Genomic DNA, 22,222 nt, shown 5'->3' with positions numbered 1-22,222 from the left:
AACCCTTCCTCCTATATTCTTGATTTCATCTATTTTTACCTATTTTTTTCTTTTGGTTTACAGCATTGATTATTCTCTAACCCACATGTGTCTCCTTCATTATATACTTAACCATTGGTGACTTTACTCTGCTTTAAAAAAATGTGTAGATCCTTTCTATCTTGTTTTCATGTTTCTCGGGGTGCTGGTCTCAGAGAACTTTACTTTTCTGTTTTCTCCCTCAGTGAAGCCATCTACTTCCTCAGCTCTAGCTGTCATAGAGGTGACCTCCTTATCTATATTGCTCATCCTGCCTCTGTTTTGAGTTCCACACCTGTGTTTCCAGCCACCTTGTAGGTGCCCCCACCCTTGGATAGCCCCATGGAAGTTCAAACTTCATGTTCACAATTTGTCTCATAATCTTTCCTCCCAATCCAGTTTCTTTTCCAGACCTCCCTAGGGTTTGAGCAAACCTCTATAAATATTATTTCTCTAAGCCAAGATCTTGCAAGGAAAGTGTAGCTATGAGTTTAGGGTTGTTATGGTCTTTGACAGTGGTTTGCAGTATAGCTCTTCTTTCTGGGTGAGAGCTATATGATTTAATATTCAACTGAGCTTGGAGTAGAAAGGATAGAAAAATCTCTTATTCATTGACAGGTGATTTTTATTCCAGGCAATTGTGCTCAAAACCTCCGAGATGTTTTGGCTCAGTCTACCCACATGCAAGCTTCCTTTTTCTTGTAAATTCTACTTCTACAATATACTTCTACTCTGTCCTTCCCATTCCATTCCCTTACCTCCATCCAGGTTGCACCTTTGTTACCTTTAAATCTTATTATTGCAGTGTTTTCCTAGTGTCAACACCTGGCCCTTCCCTTTCTTATTTAGCCTTCCCCCAAATACATGAATAAAATTTGACATTAACATTTTTTAAACTTTATTTGCAAGGATATGGTCTTAATATAACAATTGGGACTACCTTAGTAGGTAACTATCCCTACCATATGACTATTGCCAGAAAGAGGGTACAGATTAGATCTCTGAATCTGAAGTCATTTTTTTAATAGCAAGACTCAAACTTGCCTGCCCAGGATATACCAGAACGACATCACTACTCAAAGCTGTGGATGGCTTACGTAGATTGTTCTACAAAGATGTCATACTGTAGACCCACAGTGTGATGTCTCTGTGTGTATACAGACCTAAAATTTTTCTGAGAAGAATTTAACCTCCAAATAGAGGAGGTTTATCTCATATGGAGTGAGTAGGTTCTCTGAAATTATTTTTAGCTTCCTTAATTTGACACGATCCATCCAATGCCAAATGTGGCTGATGGTTAAAACATAGGGGTCCATGTGTAACCAGCAGCAAAGAAAGCTACATTCCAAGTCCTTGTCAAGAAGTATAACCATTCCAAAGTCACTGCTATTCCTACCTTTCAGAACCTTGGCTAAGAGAAAATAAAATTTTGGGAGGAGCATTTGGAAAATGTGCAGTATATCCATTCTCCTTGGTTCATCTAAATTATATCCCTGGATTAACCTGCGAAAGCCGTCTTACTTGGATGACTGTGTCCCACTGACCCCCTGAAAAATAGCTTTTCCTAAAGTATGCATTGGCATCATGCCATTCACTTACATTTGAAGGAATGTATGATAAATAGCCCTTGGAAACTTGCTTGCTTACTTTAAAGCTGTTGTTCATTAAGATTACATAGTATCTGCTCCTTTCAGACTTATGGGAGAAATATCTCTCTTGCCTCCATATTGGGAATTATTTTTCCGTGTATCTGGTTTATTTTCTTACCTAATGAACACAGGGAATCATGTAATTTATTGCTAAATAACTCTGATAAATTTTTAACATCTTTATTGGAGTATAATTGCTTTATAATGGTGTGTGAGTTTCTGCTTTATAACAAAGTGAATCAGCTATACATATACATATATCCCCATATCTCCCCCATCTTGCAAATCCCTCCCACCCCCCCTATCCCACCCATCTAGGTGGACACAAAGCACCAAGCTGATCTCCAGGTGCTATGTAGCTGCTTCCCACTAGCTATCTATTTTACATTTGGTAGTGTGTATATGTCCATGCCACTCTCTCACTTCTTCCCAGCTTATCCTTCGCCCTCCCTGTGTCCTCAAGTCCATTTTCTACATCTGCGTCTTTATCCCTGTCCTGCCCCTAGGTTCTTCAGAACCATTTTTTTTTTATCTCTGATAAATTTTAATGGCATTTATTTTATTAGCCTCGCTGTACTTTCTTTCCCTTTGTCTCATTTTTCTCACTTATTGGTACTACAACACTTTATACAAGTTTGGAAGCTGCCTAAAATCCTTTTGGAGAGCAAGGTGAGCTATACTTAAATTCTGTGAAGGGAGACTCCTAATACATTATTTTCCCAGTCAAAAGCCACAACACAAAGACTGCAAAAATTAAAGACTCAGCAGCCTGTGTTTGAGTTTGCCGCCGTATAATCCTCAAGCTACTTTAACCAACTGTTATTCCTACTGTCTGCCCCCATAACTCTGTTCTTTCACTGGTCATAATTATTTGTAGTATGTGTTTGGCTGTGAGAACTTTCTTTCTTGCCTTGCTCTTGCTGACTTTCAACGTGGAATTTCTTCCCCGTCACACCTGCAGTTTCTGTTGGTCAGATCTTACCTATCAGTAATGGTGTATCTCTTCCACCAATCTCTTTCTGATTCGCACAGCCAGATGTGATCTCACTTTATCTGGAAAACTCTCAAAGCCCTCTGTGGGCTCCTGTTGTATAGATACTTGTACATTCCTCACCACTCTCTACCCCATTTTTAGATTGTAGGTCCATGGAGGTTTGGAGGTCAAGGACTGTACTATTCCTATTATTTCTGGTGGCACTAAAGCTCAAATTTTTGATGAAAATAAAACAGTATTTTTTATTGAAGTCTAGTTGATTTACAGTGTTGTATTAATCTCTGCTGTACAGCAAAGTGATTCAGTTATACATAGATATACATTCTTTATATTCTTTTCCATTATGGTTTATCACAGGGTATTGAATATAGTTCCCTGTGCTATACAGTAGGACCTTGTTGTTTATCCATTCTATATACATTAGTTTGCATCTGCTAGTCCCAAGCTCCCAATCCTTCCTTCCCCCACTCCCCTTTCCCCTTGGCAACCACGAGTCTGTTCTCTATGTCTGTGAGTCTAAAACAGTCCTTAAATAAAGACTCACCCTCAATTAAAGAATTCAGCACTGGTTTTCACTCCAAATCAATGTGGAAGACAAAATGGGGAGACAATACTAAGCTCATCAGATGCCTGCATTTTCTCTAAAAGGTCTAAAAGTTTGGACATTCTCTCCCAGAAAGTTACTGTAATTAACGGTCATCCATTGCAGGCTTAGCGCAGCATCCATCTGATGGGTTTTGCAGATCCAAGTCTTCACCCACCCTCATCCATTCTCTCTGTAGCCACCAGAGCCATCTTTCTACCACACATATGACCGGCCTCCCATCCTTCCACAACCTTCCAAACATCAGCCTCAGTCCTTAGCCCATGTACACAGCCCTTCCTGAGCCTGGCGCCTGCTGCTGCAGACTCACCTCTTACTCCTCCTGTGCTCCAGGCAGAGGGCGCTCCTCTCAGCTCCCAGGATGGGCCAAGCCACCAGGGTCTTCATATAAGTGAGAGTATGGTAGCTATGAGCAGTCCCTCTGGCTAGAATGCTGTTTCCTCCATGCTTCAACCTGATGCTTTCTCAGCAGGGATCTGTAGCTGGTTTTGCAGGGCTTGTCTCGATGTTTCCTTCTCCTTAGAAGTCTCCCTCATCCTTCCATCTTGTCCTAGAGTTGCCCATTTTTCTTATTCCCTCAGATCCCTGGGAATATCTCCATCATAAAATTTAATGCACTAAATCATCATTTTCTGCTAAATTACCTTTCTTTCTCTCTAGAGTCAAGACTGTAAACTCCTTGAGAGCAGGGACTACTTCTATTTACCTTATTTCTCTGTGACCCAGTAGTATCGGGGTAGGTGTTTAACAAATATTTGTTTATTGAATAAATAATACCTACTTGTAAGAATGCTGAATGGCAAGAAACACATTGTGTATAATCCTAACCTTAACTTCAAAAGATGAAAATAGCAAGAGGAAAACAGATTCTGAATTCCCAAGAAGTTAGAGAAAAAGTGAAAGGATTTGGAGAAAGCAGAATTACTGAGAGGATCTTTATATGAAATAATTTAAAATATTGGTGGAACTCTACAACGTGTCTGTTAGAACTATAACTACGCTTTATCACTGCCACTTATCTGGAAGGTTTCATTTTTGTTCATTTGTTGTTTTCCCTAGATAGTCATCACATTTATTTATCTTACCAACATCATTATAATGGATTCCCCAGTCACCTTCTGAAAGTACTTTTATACCCTTTTCATTGTCCAGGTCTCTCATATGGACACCACTGCAAACATACTGGTCTCAGTGACGTAGCATTTTTGCCTCATTTGTGTGTGTGTGTGTCATTTCTTAAATCAATTCTTCAGCGGCGTGTGTCATGCCTTTTGCAGATTTTCTGGAAGACCTGCATCCAAGTGCCCCACCATCATTGTGAATGGTAATCAGGACAAGTAACGGCCTTCAGCTTTTTTTCATTAATGAAATGGAAACGCGCCATACCCAATCCATTAGTGACGCACTATTATACTGAGAGCTTACTGAAAAAAGGCAGCCAGCCAGTGGACATAAGGCTGTTTTCCCTTAAGTAGGATTTTCAACCAGGATCAGACAAGGCACCATTTCATCTAGCAGGAAAGTTTGTGCTCTCCTCCCCTTCCTCTTTCTCATTTTGTTTTGTCCCAGTTTGTCCTGACAGCCCATAAGGAATTGAACTGTTTTCTAAATGACATTGAAAATCCTTGCAGATTAACAGTTTCATAAAGAAAAAAAAAATCAATTCGTCTTTTGAAAACCTTTCTGTTTGATTGTTTCTGTCTGTGGATTTTAGCTTCCTGAATTTCTTACTCTCAAAGAGATGCTTTCCCCTTGATTTTTTTTTCATTATAAAACTGGATATAAATATAAAATATGTAGCCATTTTGTTTTTTTAAAAATTATTATTATCATTCTTTTAGCAGTCATGTAGTAAAACCCCCCTGTTTTCATTCCTTTAGAAAATTGTTTGATTGATGGCCTTGAACTCAGCTAGTTCAGGCCACAGTTGAGGGTTTTTTAATCCCCTAAACTCAATTGAATTATTTTGCCCTTTGCTGATACTTTATAAGGTGTCTGCTTGCTTTAAAGTTTACACCCCTGACATTCGTACTTATCACCCAAGCCACTTAGACTTCAAGTTTATTGGAAGGGCTAATTCCACACGATGCTAAAGTGCACACGTGTGTATACAGTCCAGTTCCTAAAATACCTTTCCTTAGGAATCTCACGAAGAGTGGAATGCAACCACTCAGCCAGAGCAAAGGACATCAGCCTCACGGGCCTTTTACTACAATTGCTAAGTTATGTGTTACAAAGATGAGTATTGAAGCATGTGATACAACCGATGCATTGAAGCCTGGGGAAGGGCAGTGGGTGACCTTCATCATCTCTTCCGCACCACAATCCACTCCCAGGGACAGAATGAGAAGACGAGAGAACCTTAGAAATACAATTCCCAGACCCCACACCAGACATACTGAATCCAAAACTGGCCATGGACCCAGCACTATCGTCTTTAACAGCCCTCCAGGTGGTTCTGAGGCACAATCAAGTTTGAGAACCACAGTTGCCAGCCAAGGAGCCAATCACAGGCATGCGTGTGAATGGGGGAAGGAAAAAACGCTTAAGACAATGGAGGATTAAATTTATGATAGAATAAAAGTAGAGATGCTTATTATCCTCTATTATTCCAACTTTTTCCTTCCTTCCAGAATTCCATCATATATTGTTGTTGTCTTGTATGATTTCCTTCCTTCTGCTTGATGTGTTTTTAAAGACCAACAGAACTGGACTTAGGTTGGAATCTGAGTAGAGTGGGTCCTTGGGGAGAAAGAGAGGAATCCCTAGTTGAATTTACGCTCTACGCTCAAAACTATCAGGGTTCATGGCCTGTAATGATATATGTAAGAACTCGCGGGACAAAGAAACCGTGTGAACTGGCACATGGGTGTAGTGTATGTATTCACTAGGGCACGGTTATTTCCCAGGAGATACTTTTAGGATTATTAAGACCCCAAACCAGAATGGGAGCTCAATCCTATCTCTTAATGTGGAGGGGAGGGAACCAACATTGTTTACAAACATAACAGCAGTAATTCCTGGGTGTGAAGTGCTTATGGTCTTCTTTTCCCCTTTCTATTATATTCATACTCATACTTCATACTTCAGGAAGGTCTTCCTAATGTCAAGAGTTTTCATTCCATTTTTAAGGACATATATATTATAATAAGAGTCTTGGTCCTTTTAAAGAACTCATGGCAGCCCATGAGTTCAGGGAAGGACTCATATATTGTCAACAAGCATCTTCTTCCCCAGCACATTCCTTTGAGCCTCTAGTAATTAGGACAGTAACTAAACTGGTCTTTTTTGTTTTCCACTGGTATGAAATACAGCTAAGAGGATTACTCCATACTTGGATATTAAAGCTCTTTTTGTAACTGGCAGCATCTAATCCTGATTATTCACTGTTTGTATTTCTAAGATACATAAAACTAGAAACAAAGCTTTCAACTGAGCCCCTAATTTCACACCCAAGTTGACCTTGGTTGTCTACAGACTCACTGTGACTTATGGCTAATGAGGACAGTTGTACTTTTCTCTCCTCCTCTTCACCCTGCCCCCAACCCTTTGCCAGTGCCTGCAGAATCCTGGGTAGAATTGGGAAGAAATTTTATTGGGCATATATTTACTTACCTCCCAGCACCTTTCACAATTGTTTTCAGTTCCTTTGGGGATATATATATTTTTCTGTTTTGTTTTCCTTTTCTTAATGCAAGATCCTCCAAGGAAGAATGATAGAAGTTCAGAGTATGTAACATAAATCTATCACTTATACTTAATTAATCTTTTGATCATTTATGTGAATTATAGATTTCCTTGGGGAACATATTTAAGCATAATTTTCCGAACAGTCCTTAGGGTAGCAGATTTAAATTTTGTAGCATATTGGAATTACCAGGTGAGCATTAAATATTAATGCCCAGGCCACACTCCAGGCCAATTAAATCAGGTTCTCTGTAGGTGGGCCCCAGGCATCAGCGTTTTCTTCAAATGGCTCAGGTGATTCCAATGTAAAGCCAAAGTTGAGAACCAGGGTCCTAGAGACTGCGCCTCCATCTCATGAGATGTTACTGTATTTAAAAAATTAAAAGTGCTGAGGTCCAGCACTTTTGGGAAGTATAACCAACTGCATTTTTCTTCTTAAGATGCTTGTAGGTTCACAATAAATATTTACAAACTAAAGATGGAGAAGTACTTCAGGGGAAAAAAACAGTGGATATAAAGAAGGAAGGAGGAAAAAGAGAGAAAGGAAACCTCATCTGCAAGAAAAATGAAAATACCTGCTTAGCTTGGTTTATTCCTTCATTTTTCAAATTTTTTGACTCAGAGTAAACAAGACTGTGGAACAGCTGTAAAAAATTCCTTGAAAGAGCCTTCCATGGAATATTATTTGGAAGATACTGAATAAAAGAAATCCAGTGCAAAGTCTTTTCTTGCAATGCTCGCTAAAACCCTGCAGATATCCAGATTTGTTTCACCCTCGTGAGGTATTTGTATTTAAAGTAACTTACTGAGGTTAGCATACAAGTTCAGAATTTACACAAGGTGTCTGATAGAAACAGGATACTTGGGTCACAGGCAGTAAACAAGATTTAGTTGAGGAAAGTCAATCTCCCCCAAATCCACAGAACAAACAAGTTCGATGAATGGTACCTGGAGAGATCCCACGTGTAGTAAACACTGGAAAAGTTTGGGAAATCCAATCAGGTAAGAAAATGGAGTGATAAGATAGCAGAAATATGCCAGGATACCTGAGATCTAGTACTTGGTGGCCCATTCAGGGTCAATACAAATAAAGTGATAGTTTGGGACTATTCTACATCCCTACACTCCATTTGATATTCTCTTCTCCTAGGCTTTTCTAAAAACCTCAGAACTTTATACCCCTGGGGCCTGTCCCATCAACTCTAATCCTATAGTTTCTTCTTCCCTTCATCAAAACTAGCCTCAGTCTCTTTCTCAGGATTCTCCCAGCTCCTTCTTGAGGGCCAGTTATATGGTAAAATACCAGTTTCTGACTGAGTTAACATTTAATCCCAGGGTGGAATTTTAGGCACTGTGGTAGATTGTTTCCATTTTAGTTGCAGGGCCGTTGCAGAATGATGGTGGGCATTCTCCATATGAGTTTCCTCAGAAATCTCAAAAAATTCTGCTAATTAGTGTCTCCTAATTAGGAAAAGTTCTTGAGATGCTGTAAATAGTAATGAAAAATATTTAAAGTAATTAGGCAAATTGGATTCGGATAAACATTTGAAAGGCAGAGCCAACTCTCAAATGTCAGAGAAGGCTCTGTAAGCAGTTGAGTTTTATTGACAGAATAAGAGGACCAAATGCCTAGTAGGCAAGGTAACAGAGGCCTGTGCTACCCCTGACCTGCTGTTCTGGGCAGTTCTATCAGAGCTGATGATGTTGTGTATTTTTTAAACTCATTTTCTCATTTGCCTAATTTCCCCTTTCAAATTCATATGACCTCCTCAACCACAAGGAATAATTAAACACTCAGCTCAAAAAGATTTAATTTAAAAATAAATGTATTGATTCATGTACCTGAAAAGCCGTAGAGAGAACTGGCTCAAATGATATCTCTAAAGACCTGTTTTCTTTCTACTAAGCTGTGTATCATCTTCACAGCCTCACGTCTGATGAACCCAGCCTACCCGTTCCTCCCCGTCATTGTCAAGGTAGCAATGATGCCCTTACATGCTCACACTTACATGCCAAAGGAAGAGAAAAGGTAATTTCTAGAAGTTTCTACACATACAAAGAATAATATTTTCTTCTCCCAGAATTCCTAATAAACATCTTCTCTAGTTTCATTGGTTCTGCGAGGGTTATTTTCATCCATTTCTGGACAGGGGATCAGGGTATACTAACTGTGGAGTCAGTCACATTCTAATTATGTGATTGGAGGGGGGGGGTGCATAAGAATTCCCAAAGGAAATACAGGTTACATTGGGAAGGGAAAATGGATTTTGAGTGGTTGAAAGTAACTGGTCACTGTACCTGCCCTCTTATCATTCTTCCTGCCCTGCTGTCTAGAATCTACACTTACTATAGACTTGGATTTTTCACTTTTGATCTAGGGTCACGGTTTAGTCATTGATCCCTCTTTTTAAGTTTCTTTTCTTGTTTTATAAATATCCTTTAGATAAGAATTAAGGATATTTTTTAGTAAATTGAAATCCATGTATTTTTATTTTCTATAAGAGTGCCTGAAATTCATCAAGGAGGAGATTGGTTTGTATCTGCCACTATAAGACTCATAACACCTTTTTTTTTTTTTTTTTTTTTTTGGGGTACGCGGGCCTCTCACTGTTGTGGCCTCTCCCGTTGCGGACCACAGGCTCCGGACGCACAGGCTCAGTAGCCATGGCTCATGGGCCCAGCCGCTCTGCGGCACGTGGGATCCTCCCGGACCGGGGCATGAACCCACATCCCCTGCATCAGCAGGCAGACTCTCAACCACTGTGCCACCAGGGAAGCCCTCATAACACCTTTTTATTACATTCCCTTTTTTTAAAAAATAAATGTATTTATTTATTTATTTTTGGCTGTGTTGGATCTTTGCTGCTGCACACAGGTCCCCTCTAGTTGTGGTGAGCGGGGGCCACTCTCGGTTGTGGTGCACGGGCTTCTCATCGCAGTGGCCTGTCCTGCCCTGGAGTACGGGCTCCAGGTGCATGGGCTCAGCAGTTGTGCCTCACGGGCCCAGCCACTCCGTGGCATGCGGGATGCCCCCGGACCAGGGCCCAAACCCGCATACCCCTGGCCCTGCATGGGCAGGCGGACTCCCAACCATTGTGCCACCAGGGAAGCCCCATGCCTTTTTTTTTAATATTCTTTCCCATTACAGTTTATCATAGGATATTGAACATATTGATAGTTCTCTGTGCCATACAATAGGGCTCTGCTAACCCCAACCTACCACTCCATTCCTCCCCCAACGCCCCCCACCCCCGCCCTTGGCAACCACAAGTCTGTTCTCTATGTCTGTGTGTCTGTTTCATAGATAGGTTCACTTGTGTCATATTTTAGATTCCACATAGAAGTGACATCATATGGTATTTATCTTTCTCTTTCTGACTTCACTTTGTATGCTAATCTCTAGTTGTATCCATGTTACTGCAAATGGCATTATTTCCTTCTTTCCATTGTATATACATACCACATCTTCTTTATCCATTCATCTGTTGATGGACATTAGGTTGTTTCCATGTCATGGCTATTGTAAATAGTGCTGCTACGAACATATGTGTGCATGTATCTTTTTGAATTATAGTTTTGTGCAGATATATGCCCAGGAGTGGGATTGTTGGATCATATGGTAATTCTATTTTTAGTTTTCTGAGGAACCTCCTCACTGTTTTCCACAGTGGCTGCACCAACTTACATTCCCACCAACAGTGTAGGAGGGTTCCCTTTTCTCCACACCCTCTCCAGCATTTCTTATTTGTACACTTTTTAATGATGGCCATTCTGACTGGTGTGAGGTGGTACCTCACTGTAGTTTTGATTTTCATTTCCCTAACAATTAGCAATGTTGAGCATCTTTTCATGTGCCTAATCTATATGTCTTCTTTGGAGAAATAAGACTCATAACATCTTAAACATAGTTGGCTTTCATAAATATTTTTTAATGATATGTGGGAAACACAGTGCCTTGGTCATGAGAAAGAAAAACAGGACCTAAACTCCAGAAAAATCTATAGTTAACATTCTAGGAAAACAGTGTCCATAGTAGCCTGTGAGTTTGTGAAGGAGTGTTCCCAGGCCCTAAACAGAAGCTAACGTCTCCTGGGATATAGAAATCAAGGTCAGATGGTAGGACCAGGCCAAGGAAGATACGGAAATGAAATTAAGAATAGTCTGTATCTATACTGATTTTTCTGTTTGACCTTTACTGCCTAACTTCTTCTATACCACCACCCTAAAACGTGCACTTCTGGTCTTCCTGTTCATATTTTTTAATAACCGTTGCTTTTCTTTCTTTTTGGAACTGCTTCTTAGATGCTTCTCTCAATGATCCAACCCTTTATTTATTTCTCCAGTAGACAGAAAATACTAAGATTTGGGGCAACTTTTCAGTCTTTTTGAGTCAACTGTATCCAAGTCTATTTTCTCTGTTTAAGAATGTAACCCAGATGTCACTGGATCCTGACATACTATGAAACCAGATAAGATTGTCTGGAACCCCCAATTCCATGCCCTTTAGAAGTCCAACGCTTTCTGAATTATGTATTTACGTTTTTGAGACCATATTGTCACCTGTGTCTGCTCTGTCTACTCCACACTGATTCAGATGTAAAATTCACCCTCTTTCCAGTTTTCCCCCAAAAATCCTACTCAGAATAACATTAGGGAAGGCTTGAGTCATGTTCAGTAATGGACATGTAATGGACATGTAAGCAATTTCAGACTGAATATAAAGATTCATCCCTGTGCTTAAAATGCCCTTCAGCGACCCCCTGCCCCACCATGGGATTCCGCCAGCCCTTCCCCTCCACGTGCTCCTGGCCACCTCTCTCCTCCCACTTTCCTCTAGCTCCTCCGGGCTTCCTTCCTCTCCCTCTTTCTCAGAAACACAAGTTCCCTCCATTTACAACTATCTCTTCATGTACGTTAAGTGTCTGTCACCCATGCCTTAGGAGACTCTGTTGATACCAAGTGTCTTATCAATGTAATTTCCAAGAGAAAGAAATGAACATTTCCTGCCTAAGCTGATTTCTGATCCTGCCAAACTATGAAGATAATGACATTTCCATCTTGTCATAATAATCAAATCAATAAAAATAAAACCAGGGGCTTCCCTGGTGGCGCAGTGGTTGAGAGTCCACCTGCCGGTGCAGGGGACGTGGGTTCGTGCCCTGGTCCGGGAAGATCCCACATGCCGCGGAGCGGCTGGGCCCGTGAGCCATGGCCGCTGAGCCTGCGCGTCCGGAGCCTGTGGTCCGCAACGGGAGAGGCCACAACAGTGAGAGGCCCGCGTACCGCAATCAATCAATCAATCAATCAATCAAACCAATAGCAATGACTGTTCCTATCTATTAGGTTGTTAGTATATACCCAGCTCTATGCTAAGAGCCTTGTATGCATTATTTGACTAATATGTCTCAAAAAAAAAGCTTTCAAGTATGAATATTTGACTCCATTTTACAACGCACTAAGAGATTTATAGCTACAAATTGAGATTTTTCTTAACCATCATGCTAAACAACTCAAGTAAACTGCGAGCAGGTGGACTGGGGTAAAACTGAACATATGTGAGATGGTGCAGTTCACGGTGATTCTTAAGACCTCAATGCGAGTGGGTTGAAATTTACCCCAAGATGATGTCCTTTGTCTATCCATTGTTTGACAGCTGTTATCAAACAAGTTTTTCTTCAATTTTTGTGGCAAAAAGTGGAATCTGGACTCTGGTACCAGAAGGTCTCTTTCCTGCTGGTCCTCCTATCCCTTGCCCTTAACTCTTTACTTTGAACACATCCTTGGAGGCAAGAATGATAATATCTGTAGCTCAGCAGAAATTCCTCTATTATGCTTTTGTGTTGCCAAAGTTATATATGCTCACATGGATAGGGTAATATTGTTCCAATCTGGGTTTTTTCCCCCTAAATATGTACAGTTCCTAGAATTACTTTTCTCAAATAGCTTTATGCTCTACTTTTGCAGTTTTCAACTTGTTGTTGCTTTATATTATTTTTTCCTCCTTATTTAGGACATTGCCGCATCTTCCCTGCTTCTCCTCACTTCCTTCTTATCTTCACTTGTTCCCCACCCATCTTAGATCAATCTCTAATGTGAATATTCTATCTAGTCGAGTAGGTCAGGTTCCACACCTGAAAGTCTCTTGACTCAGAACCAAACGCACACAAAAACGATATGTTTGTTGACTCTTGTAGAGACTGAACTTTGTTTTAAAGGACAGTTTAAAGGGCACCCTCAACATTTCCTCTTGTTGACTTTCATTGTCTACTCTAGTTCACTGGAATGGCTAGAATTTATGAAGAGTGGGTCTGAGATGGTTGAGGGGAAATCTTTTGTGTGGAAATGGAATTTACTGTGTGTATGTCAGCCTGAATGAGTGCTTTTTCAGTTTGTCTGAAGTGTCCTCACCTAGTCCAATTTAATGCTTTAGTCACAGACTTAAGTAGAAAACAACAAAGCTTTGAGGCACATGGAGGACTTGTCTATCTTCTTGACAAAAATCCCTCCATTCTTTCATTTCCAAAACGGAGAAGAAAACTCCGTTTCCTAGGGGAAAGATCAAGCGAGCCTTGAGAGGCTGAGGGTGTTAGTTGTTGGCCTGTGTGTTCATGTAAGTTTCTGAAAGTGCTATCCAGGTAATAGGTCAGTCAGGTCATTTGTTAAAGTGATTTTTTCTTCTTGAAGCTTGCAGATTTAGAGGCAGATTTGAGTAAACATTGATTTGACCTCAACAGCCTCTCTCATCTGAAGAGGTCATTACTTTACAGAGACTCTTAATTCTTTGCAATAATAATAAGCAAAAATAATAGAGAATGTTAAGAAACAAAAAGGATGGTATTAACAGACAGGAAATTTAAATACAACAAGGGAAGACTAACAAGAAAGTAATAATACAGTAGACCAACTTAATCTGTTCCTGGATACTGTGGTAAATGTAAAATTGGCAATAATGAATAATATATAAAATTGAATAGCTTTATATATGTCAGACAATAAAGGAGAAAGGAACTATCCAGGACATCCAGTGGGTTGGTAATGAAATCTGTTTTTTCTGGGCTCTATCAGGTCCTATTGCCTAACCCATGCTTTAAGACTGTAGTTTATGTTTACTTAGTATTTGGCACACACTAGGGGCTCAATACAGTTTTACTGAATGTTGCTAATTATTGGAATTTTACAGTAGAGCACCGTCACCTCTCAGTTTCCTTCATTTCTCACTTCTGGTGATCTTTTCTCTTTATGCCTTCCATTTCTTTTTCTTGTCTTTGTGCACTGCCTAGAATCTCTAAACAATGTTAGAAGAGATGATACTGAACATCTTTGTGTTATTCCAAAATTCAAATAGAAAGCATTCACTGTGTCACCATTAACTGTGAGGTTAGCTGTAAATTTTTTGTTTACCGACTTCTATTCCTAGTTTCCATCTACTCCTAGTGTGCCAAGACATTTCCTCATATGCAGACGTTAGATTTTATAAAAGTTATTTTAAGTCATTACAATGATCATATAATTTTCTTTATGGTGAATTATGTTGATTGACTTTCAAATATTAAACCTACCTTGCAATCCTGAAATAAATTCTACTTGAACATTATATATATTATATATATTATTATATATTTATATATATATAAATATATATATATATATATATATATATATCTCACTGAGTTGATAAATTTTATTTCCTACACTATTTAGGGAGCTTTTATAAATACTCATGAAAGACATTGGGCTGTAGTTTTTGTAGTTTTCTCTTCTCGTAATGTCCCTTTCAAATTTTGATATAAAGAATATGCTACTTCATAAGATGAGTTGAGAAGTGTTCCTTCTTTAGCACTCTCTGGAAGAATGTATACAAGATTGCTATTATTTACTCCTTAAATGTTTGGAAAATTCACCAGAGAAGCCAGTTGAAGCTGAAGATTTTATTTTGGGAAGGTTTTGGATTCTGAATTTTTTTTTTTTAGTAAATATAGACTATGCAGATATTTGTTTTTTTTTTTTTTTTTTTTTTTTTTTTTTGCAGTACGCAGGCCTCTCACTGTCATGGCCTCTCCTGTTGCGGAGCACAGGCTCCGGACGCGCGGGCTCAGCAGCCACGGCTCACAGGCCTAGCCACTCTGCAGCATGTGGGATCTTCCCGGACTGGGGCATGAACCCATGTCCCTTGCATCGGCAGGCGAGCTCTCAACCACTGCGCCACCAGGGAAGCCCTATGCAGATTTTTAATCTCTTTTTGCACCCATTTTACTAAATTTTGCTGTTCAGCAAATTTGTGTATTTTATCTAAGTTGTCAAATGTATTGACATAATTTTACTCATAATATTCTTTTACTATCTTTTCTACTTACCTCCCTTCTCTACTAAGCCCAAGGAGTCTTTAATTCCTGCTACTCCACTGTGAATATGCTTTCATAGTTGCCTCCATTCTAATTCCTAGTTTTATCTGACTTACTTTTATCTCCTGAGTGGTCTTTGTGGTTCATGGAATCTCTCTTATCTTTCTCTGTATTTCATGTTACCCATCACAGAAAAATTGAGGAGAGGGTAGGAAGGAATTCATGATATCTATATGGAGTTGTTTCAAGTTCAAATTTTAAGACATAGTTTCTTTTTTAAATTATTATTATTTATTTATTGGCTGTGTTGGGTCTTCGTTGCTGTGTGCAGGCTTTCTCTAGTTGCGGTGAGTGGGGGCTACTCTTTGTTGCAGTGCACGGGCTTCTCATTGGTGTGGCTTCTCTTGCTGCAGAGCACGGGCTCTAGGCATGCAGCCTTCAGTAGTTGTGGCACACGGGCTCAGTAGTTGTGGCTTGCGGGCTCTAGAGCTCAGGCTCAGTAGTTGCAGCACACGGGCTTAGTTGCTCCACGGCATGTGGGATCTTCCTGGGCCAGGGCAGGAACCTGTGTCCCTTGCATTGGTAGGCAGATTCTTAACCACTGCACCACCAGGGAAGCCCTAGACATAGATTCTTAATCAGCTAAATTTCCATAGTATTATCTTTTATTTTGATTGCTACCACGTGATCTGTGCACATGCTCAAACTTAATGGGCTTTGGTTTTTTCCCAAACATTCCTGAAAATTGCTTTTTCTGCACAGTTAAAGGCTTCCATAGACTGTGATCCCGTGGGAATGACAACTTCTCCCTATATTGCAGTGGGTGAGGTTTTGTAGATTTCCAGTCTAAGATCAACCTCCAAGATTCTTCTTTGTTCCTCTCTTTGCTGTTCCTCTCTTTCCTCAGCAACAAATAGGCCTCAACCCCGAATACAGTGACAACAATCTGTATTTTTTGTTTAACAGTTTAATGCACACCTCTCTGAGCTATGTTTAGCACTATTCTGGTGAGCTGTATAAGATAACATAGGCTACATACTCCTAAAAATTCTGGGCTCCCGTTTCTGTCAAGCCTACTAACTGGTCTTCTTCCCTTTTCAGGTGCTTTTACTCTAGTAGGTGAAGTCTATGCTGCTATCTATATTCACATCTACCTACACTTTAGGGATAATTATTTCATCACTCATAGATGTCTACTTTGATATTTCTGCATTAGTACCTTAAAAAGTAAATAGGTTATAAATTAGCACTAACATAAAACATAATGAAAGCCTACACTATTACTGTTATGGGAGTATCCACTTACTCTCCAGCATTTCTTTGGCAGGAGTGGAAGAATATAGGAAGAACTGAGCAGTAGAGGTCCAAGTAGAAGTTCAGCCGTAGTGCCCTAGTGGGGGCACTCTTTCCTTTCAACGAGACCCTCTTCAGCTCTATTCTTCTCTATGGATGGTCTCTCATCCACTGAGTGACATGGAGACTTAGAAGGCATTCTTAGAATTATACTCCAGGCAGCTGTTGCTACTTAGCCAATGTAAACATGTGAAATGATACTAATTTGCCGCCCCAAGTACACCAACCTCTCCCTAGCTCTGAGATGACAGAATTTTGCAAATCCAAGAAATATAATCCTCAAAACCCCAGAATACCTCTACCTAAGGTAACTCTGTGGCCTCCTCCTGAGCCGCTTACCAGATACTGATGAATCGTAATTCAGGTTGTTCCCTATACCCACAAGCTTCCTTTATGAAAGGAAACTTTGTATTAGACGGAACTCATAGTAATCCACACTGCATGCTATTAGCATCATCCAGCACAATTTCTGCTTTCTCTGCTCAACTTCCTTTCCTGTATCCTTCTCAGTGACTTTCTGGGTTTGATAGGACCTGGACAACTACTCTTGCTGAAATTTGTTAAACCGATTTTTGAATGTTATAGCAAGGACTAGACGCACCAATTTTAAACCTACGTAGTATAACAATAACTCCTAATGAACAAGTTTGATCAATTATTTTATTTTACGAAATTCCAAGAATTGAAATGTGGGGATTTCCTTGCCACTCCTTTGCTCTACAGATAAATAAAAGGAAAAGTTTGCTCAAGGGAAATATAGAAAACGTTTTTTATTTGTTTTGCTTTGGTGGGGGAAGAGAAAGTAAATCAGGAACTAAAAATTTGGAGTTTTCACTTTCTGTTTCTTCAGAAATAATCAATGAGTCCACAGTAACAGAAACAGTTTGTTCTAAATTAAATAGACAAAAACACAATTCCTCTCCAACTTCACCATTTTTTTTCTCTCTTCATGTAACTGTCTTGGTGATGCAGTGTCTAGACTTCTTGGAAGAAGTGATGGAGTCTGGAATTTATTCCGTGGGTTTGAAAATGGCTATTTGCGTCTCCTACATACTTCTATGTGAAAATCCAGTGCTTTCAGAATATGTAAAAATCATTGAATTGTTTACCAAAAAAGAAAACTTATCCATGAATATCACAACTTTAAGCTGCCACCAACGGGGAAATATTATATGGATTTATCCATTTTATCTACATCATCTTATTGTAATATGGGTCCCATCAGCCATTATATCCCCCCACAATGCAAAATAATGTGTACTCGTGAAAGAATTATGGAAGACATTTTCTAGCTTTTGAGAAAAACCAGTAAAATAAATTAGCTTAAAGGATAGAAATCCATTCTTCTTTTGGTTTTAATAAGTAATTCACAGAAATTTATCAACTCAAAGGGCAGATTTTTTTTATATCACAGGTCCTTCTTTAGGTTTTTGTCATTTATTAGCTGGATGAAAAGAAAGCAATCTTAGGCACTGAGATCTAAACCATGTTTGTACAGCCTGCATTATTAAGTCTGACTGTAGTTTATCTTTGCTCTTAAGGAAATCATACTGTATGCTTAGAGAAAGTTCAGAGTTATTTGTCACCAATTACCTAAAGCTGAGAGTTGATCTTACACATAGCTGTAGCCGTTTCCTGTAAGTTCTTGTGCGTTATTTTACAAGGCTGTCACTTCTTGAGGCTTTACCCTAGAAAATATATGTCTACCACAGAAAAGTTTCATTGCAAACGTTTATCGAGAGATAAATAGCCTTACGGGGTATAAGACTCCATAGCATTGACTTGTTTAAAATAAGCCTATCCCTAATTTTGAAACAACATTCTCCAGCTCTATTAGATTTTCTGTGACACCAAAAAAAAGAAGAGCAGCCAGAAGGGCTTTTTTTTTTTTAATTAAAAAATACACATACACAACACATTGAACTGAGCTGATCTCATTTATACTATAAAATCTCTATTAGTTCTGAAGAGTAGCATAAAATTAAATTATAAAATAAGTTAAGCACAAGGGATAGCCTTTCTAGAAGAAAATGAGGTATTCTGAGTATATAGTGAAAATTTTAAAATCTATGGAAATTAAATGACAATAAAATGTTTAAACCAAGGTATTATTATCCTATATTTAATTGAAACTCCTATTTTAAAGTCTATTATTTTTTTAAAAGTTGATATTATTTTGCATGGTAATGATCATAAAAGCTCTTAGGACCTTAGTTATTTTATTTCAAGGGTACTGAAGTAGACTGAAAAGTGGGCTGAATCTTGTGTCAACAGAACTGGAGTTATTCCAGTATATCTCAGTTTCTCAGTCTGTAAAATGGGTAAGCCATACTGCCTAACTCACAGCATTGTTCTGAAGAGATAACTCTGAATTTATGCTATAAGCAGTTCAGTCTGGGCCACTTTCACAACTTCATTGAATGCCACAGAAGGTATGAAGATGTACTGATTTTACTGAACAGAACGCAGATGGGGTTTTGAATAACTCAGAGTCATTTCAAGAAGCTTTAGCTAAGAATGACACAAAATGCTTTTCATTAACTACACTGCTTGAGAACTCTAGTTTGACAAGAGAGGTCTAAAACTGAGGTGGATTCTCGTGAGAAGTCGTGAACGGTGCTACGTGTGGCCCCAGCCCACGTCCCTAAATCTAGTTCACAGAAAGGTCTCCTTAGCGATGCAGACCATGGAGCAGGGGTGGGTCGAGCCATGTCCAGTGACATTGTCTTAAGTCGAGGAAGGACACGCACACTCACTGATGACAATTGCAAAGTTTGGAATTACTAACTCAGGAATAGAAAATACTCAGATCAGTGAGGGAGCATCCTTTTACTGGTGTATTATACATCTTGAAAAACCATGACCAAAGGGGAGAACGTGAGCCACAAGAGCATTAACTCTGTTGGTGAAAACACATTCCCACTTGCTACAGATCTACTAGGATTTTTGATATTCAATTAAAGAAACCTTTTTCAAAGTATATTCTTGAGAGTACTAGTTTTAAGCACAATCAGTAGGTGCTACCAAAAACAGTTTTAGAAACACTGATTTTAGATCTCCTTTAAATAGGCTTCTGTAAAACCTGATTTCTCAGAGTTTTAAAATTCTATCTCTATAGCAAAGAGGATACATTGTGCAGCATTGCTCTGGAACACAGAAAGCTTTTTTCTCAGTTGAGCTAACATTTTTTAAAAAATACATTGTAGGGAATACTAAATTAAGGGATGTTTAAAACCTATATGACCTGTCTGAAATGGCCAAGAAACTGTTATCTCCAATATACTTTCTAGAGCAATTTTGTTGGCAAAGCAGACACCTGCCATGGGTACTAGATATGAAATAATATTTGCTGAAATGTGACTCCAGAGTTCTGTACTTATTTGAAAAATTGATAGCAGTTGGATACCTGAATAATCATTGTCTGCTTAAGGACACGGGGTAATGATGAGCAAGGGGGGCTAAAGTATTTGTTTAAAGGTTATACAAACACTTCATAGGGGTGGGGAAATTGATATCTATAGAGAACTCAGAATTATTGACAGCTAAGAGGCATACAAGATTTGTAATTGGAAATGGAAGGCTTTCTTCTTGTGTCCTTTTATTCAGCCATTGAACAATTATTTACTAGGTACCAGGCATTGTGTGGAGTGTTGGAAGATGCAGAGACATGTAACACTTGGTCCATGCCTTTAGAGAGATGAGAGTCTGGACGAGTGATGAACACTCTGGGAACACAGAGGATGGGGCACAGAAACCTCTGCTAATTTTCAGTTATGAAGTTAATTAGTAATATCCCCAATCCTTGCAAACAACTGCCCTTGGTACACATTACAAGGCTGTTTTTTGTACACATAGGAATTGCACACAGTTGTTATCAGCAGTAACACATGGATTACAGGCAGCGGTTTGGTTTGTTTGATTTAGTGTTGTTTCACTAAGGCTGTCTCTGTTTTTAGCAAATAGATGTAGTAAGACAGTGCTTAGTTTAGGATGGAGAAGCACTTATCCCAGAGTTGCTTTATTGCTGTATTTCTCTTCAATAGTAAACAACAACATCTGATGAATCAACCTCCATTCAGATATTTCTCTCGATTCAGAATTATCATGCCTCTTGGATACTGAAAGTACCGATCAATGCACAACATTGTAATTTAGGTTTTGCATATTTATGCATGGCCTTAATACATGAACTCAGCAAATTTAGAAGAAGAAAGAATCATGGGCTTGTCGTTTTCCATAAAAAGTGTTCCTCTAAAGCTTTGTGTATTGAGAAACCTTGTTTTCATTAGATGGTTCTGGTTCTGAAATTTTGTGATGTTCAAGTTTAGAAACTCAGAAATACAGTTGATTTCATAGAAGATTCCATTCTCAAAGAGTAGAACTTTGACTTTTCAGGGGGTATGTGTATTACAAGTAGGAATATGGGTCATGCTTATGGTGGTGGGCATATAATTTTTCTGGGGCTTCCATTTTTCATTGCCAAAATACATGTTATCCCCAACACATATTTTACTGACTACTACAATGTAGTGAAGAATGATTGGACTGTTGTATTGTTCATCTGGATGAAGAAAATTTGGAGAATTAAAGGAGTGGAAAAGGAAATACAGTGAAATGAACATGGAATAGGGGGAAGGAAGAAAAGCAACTTCAACATTATCTGGAACACTCTATTTCCTTCATATATAAAAAAGTGATCAAATGACAAAAATGATAACATTTACCTATTCTGATTGTTGCTAGATAAGTATTTCTTACATTATTCCTCTCTTTTACGTTAGTTAGAAAAGAAATTATTATTCACAATATAATGATTCATTCATTCAACAAATAATCTGTTGAGAGCCTACTATGTGCTAGCAATAAAATGGAGAAAAAAACAGACGTCATCCCTGCCCTCCTGGCATTTGTGTTTTAGATGTGAAAGTGAAACGTTTGGGAGCTGATGTAGAATATTCAAAAGGACAAAATGAGGGGATGGGGTGAATTAACTTTTACTGACATCGGGGAGGTGGGCTGCTGTTGGTACGGAATCAGTAAGCGATGACTATTCTATGCTGATAGGAACTGCAATATTTTTGGTCAAAATAAAGTTTAAGTTTCATCATGCATTGGTGGGGGGCCACACATCGAAAGCAGTCTTATGTGATATCACTTTTCTCACTGGTTGCACGCCCAAGTTCACCTGCATTTTTCTTTGATTCCCTCTAGTATATGACTGCCGCCGCTCCTATGCAAGGGACCTACATTCCCCAGTACACGCCTGTGCCTCCAACAGCTGTTTCCATTGAAGTAAGTCTGTCTCTTCTTACAGAACAAGGTTAGGGCAGATAAATCTCAGCCACATGCACTGGGGTCCACCATAACCCCCAAAATCCTTATTTGTGATTTTTGTGCTACTTGAAAATTTGAAGTTGCAAACTCACTCTGTGAAAGTATGTACTTTACTTGAACATACCTATGTTTTGCTTTGCATATGACATAAGCAAAATTCGGTATCCCGGTCTGAGAGGAGTGCCATTTTTATGTTTAGAGAAAAGATCAGAGATCAAATAACTACCTCATCAAATGTTAG

General features: G+C 39.1%; 1 protein-coding gene across 7 annotated transcripts in view; it reads left to right on the top strand.

Annotated features, from left to right (window-relative positions):
* Positions 1–22,222, top strand: part of RBMS3 (RNA binding motif single stranded interacting protein 3) — a 738,234-nt gene that overhangs the window by 690,197 nt on the left and 25,815 nt on the right. For all 7 annotated transcript variants that reach the window (XM_032649773.1, XM_032649775.1, XM_032649779.1 and 4 more), the window contains one exon: positions 21,859–21,939. In XM_032649773.1, the coding sequence (XP_032505664.1) occupies positions 21,859–21,939 (81 nt within the window). The remainder of the gene's footprint in view (positions 1–21,858; positions 21,940–22,222) is intronic.

The sequence above is a fragment of the Phocoena sinus genome, chromosome 11 (assembly GCF_008692025.1).
Source record: "Phocoena sinus isolate mPhoSin1 chromosome 11, mPhoSin1.pri, whole genome shotgun sequence".
NCBI classification, from domain to species: Eukaryota; Metazoa; Chordata; class Mammalia; order Artiodactyla; family Phocoenidae; genus Phocoena; species Phocoena sinus.
The sequence above is the reverse complement of the archived record's forward strand: the minus strand, read 5'-3'. Positions and strand labels throughout refer to the sequence as shown.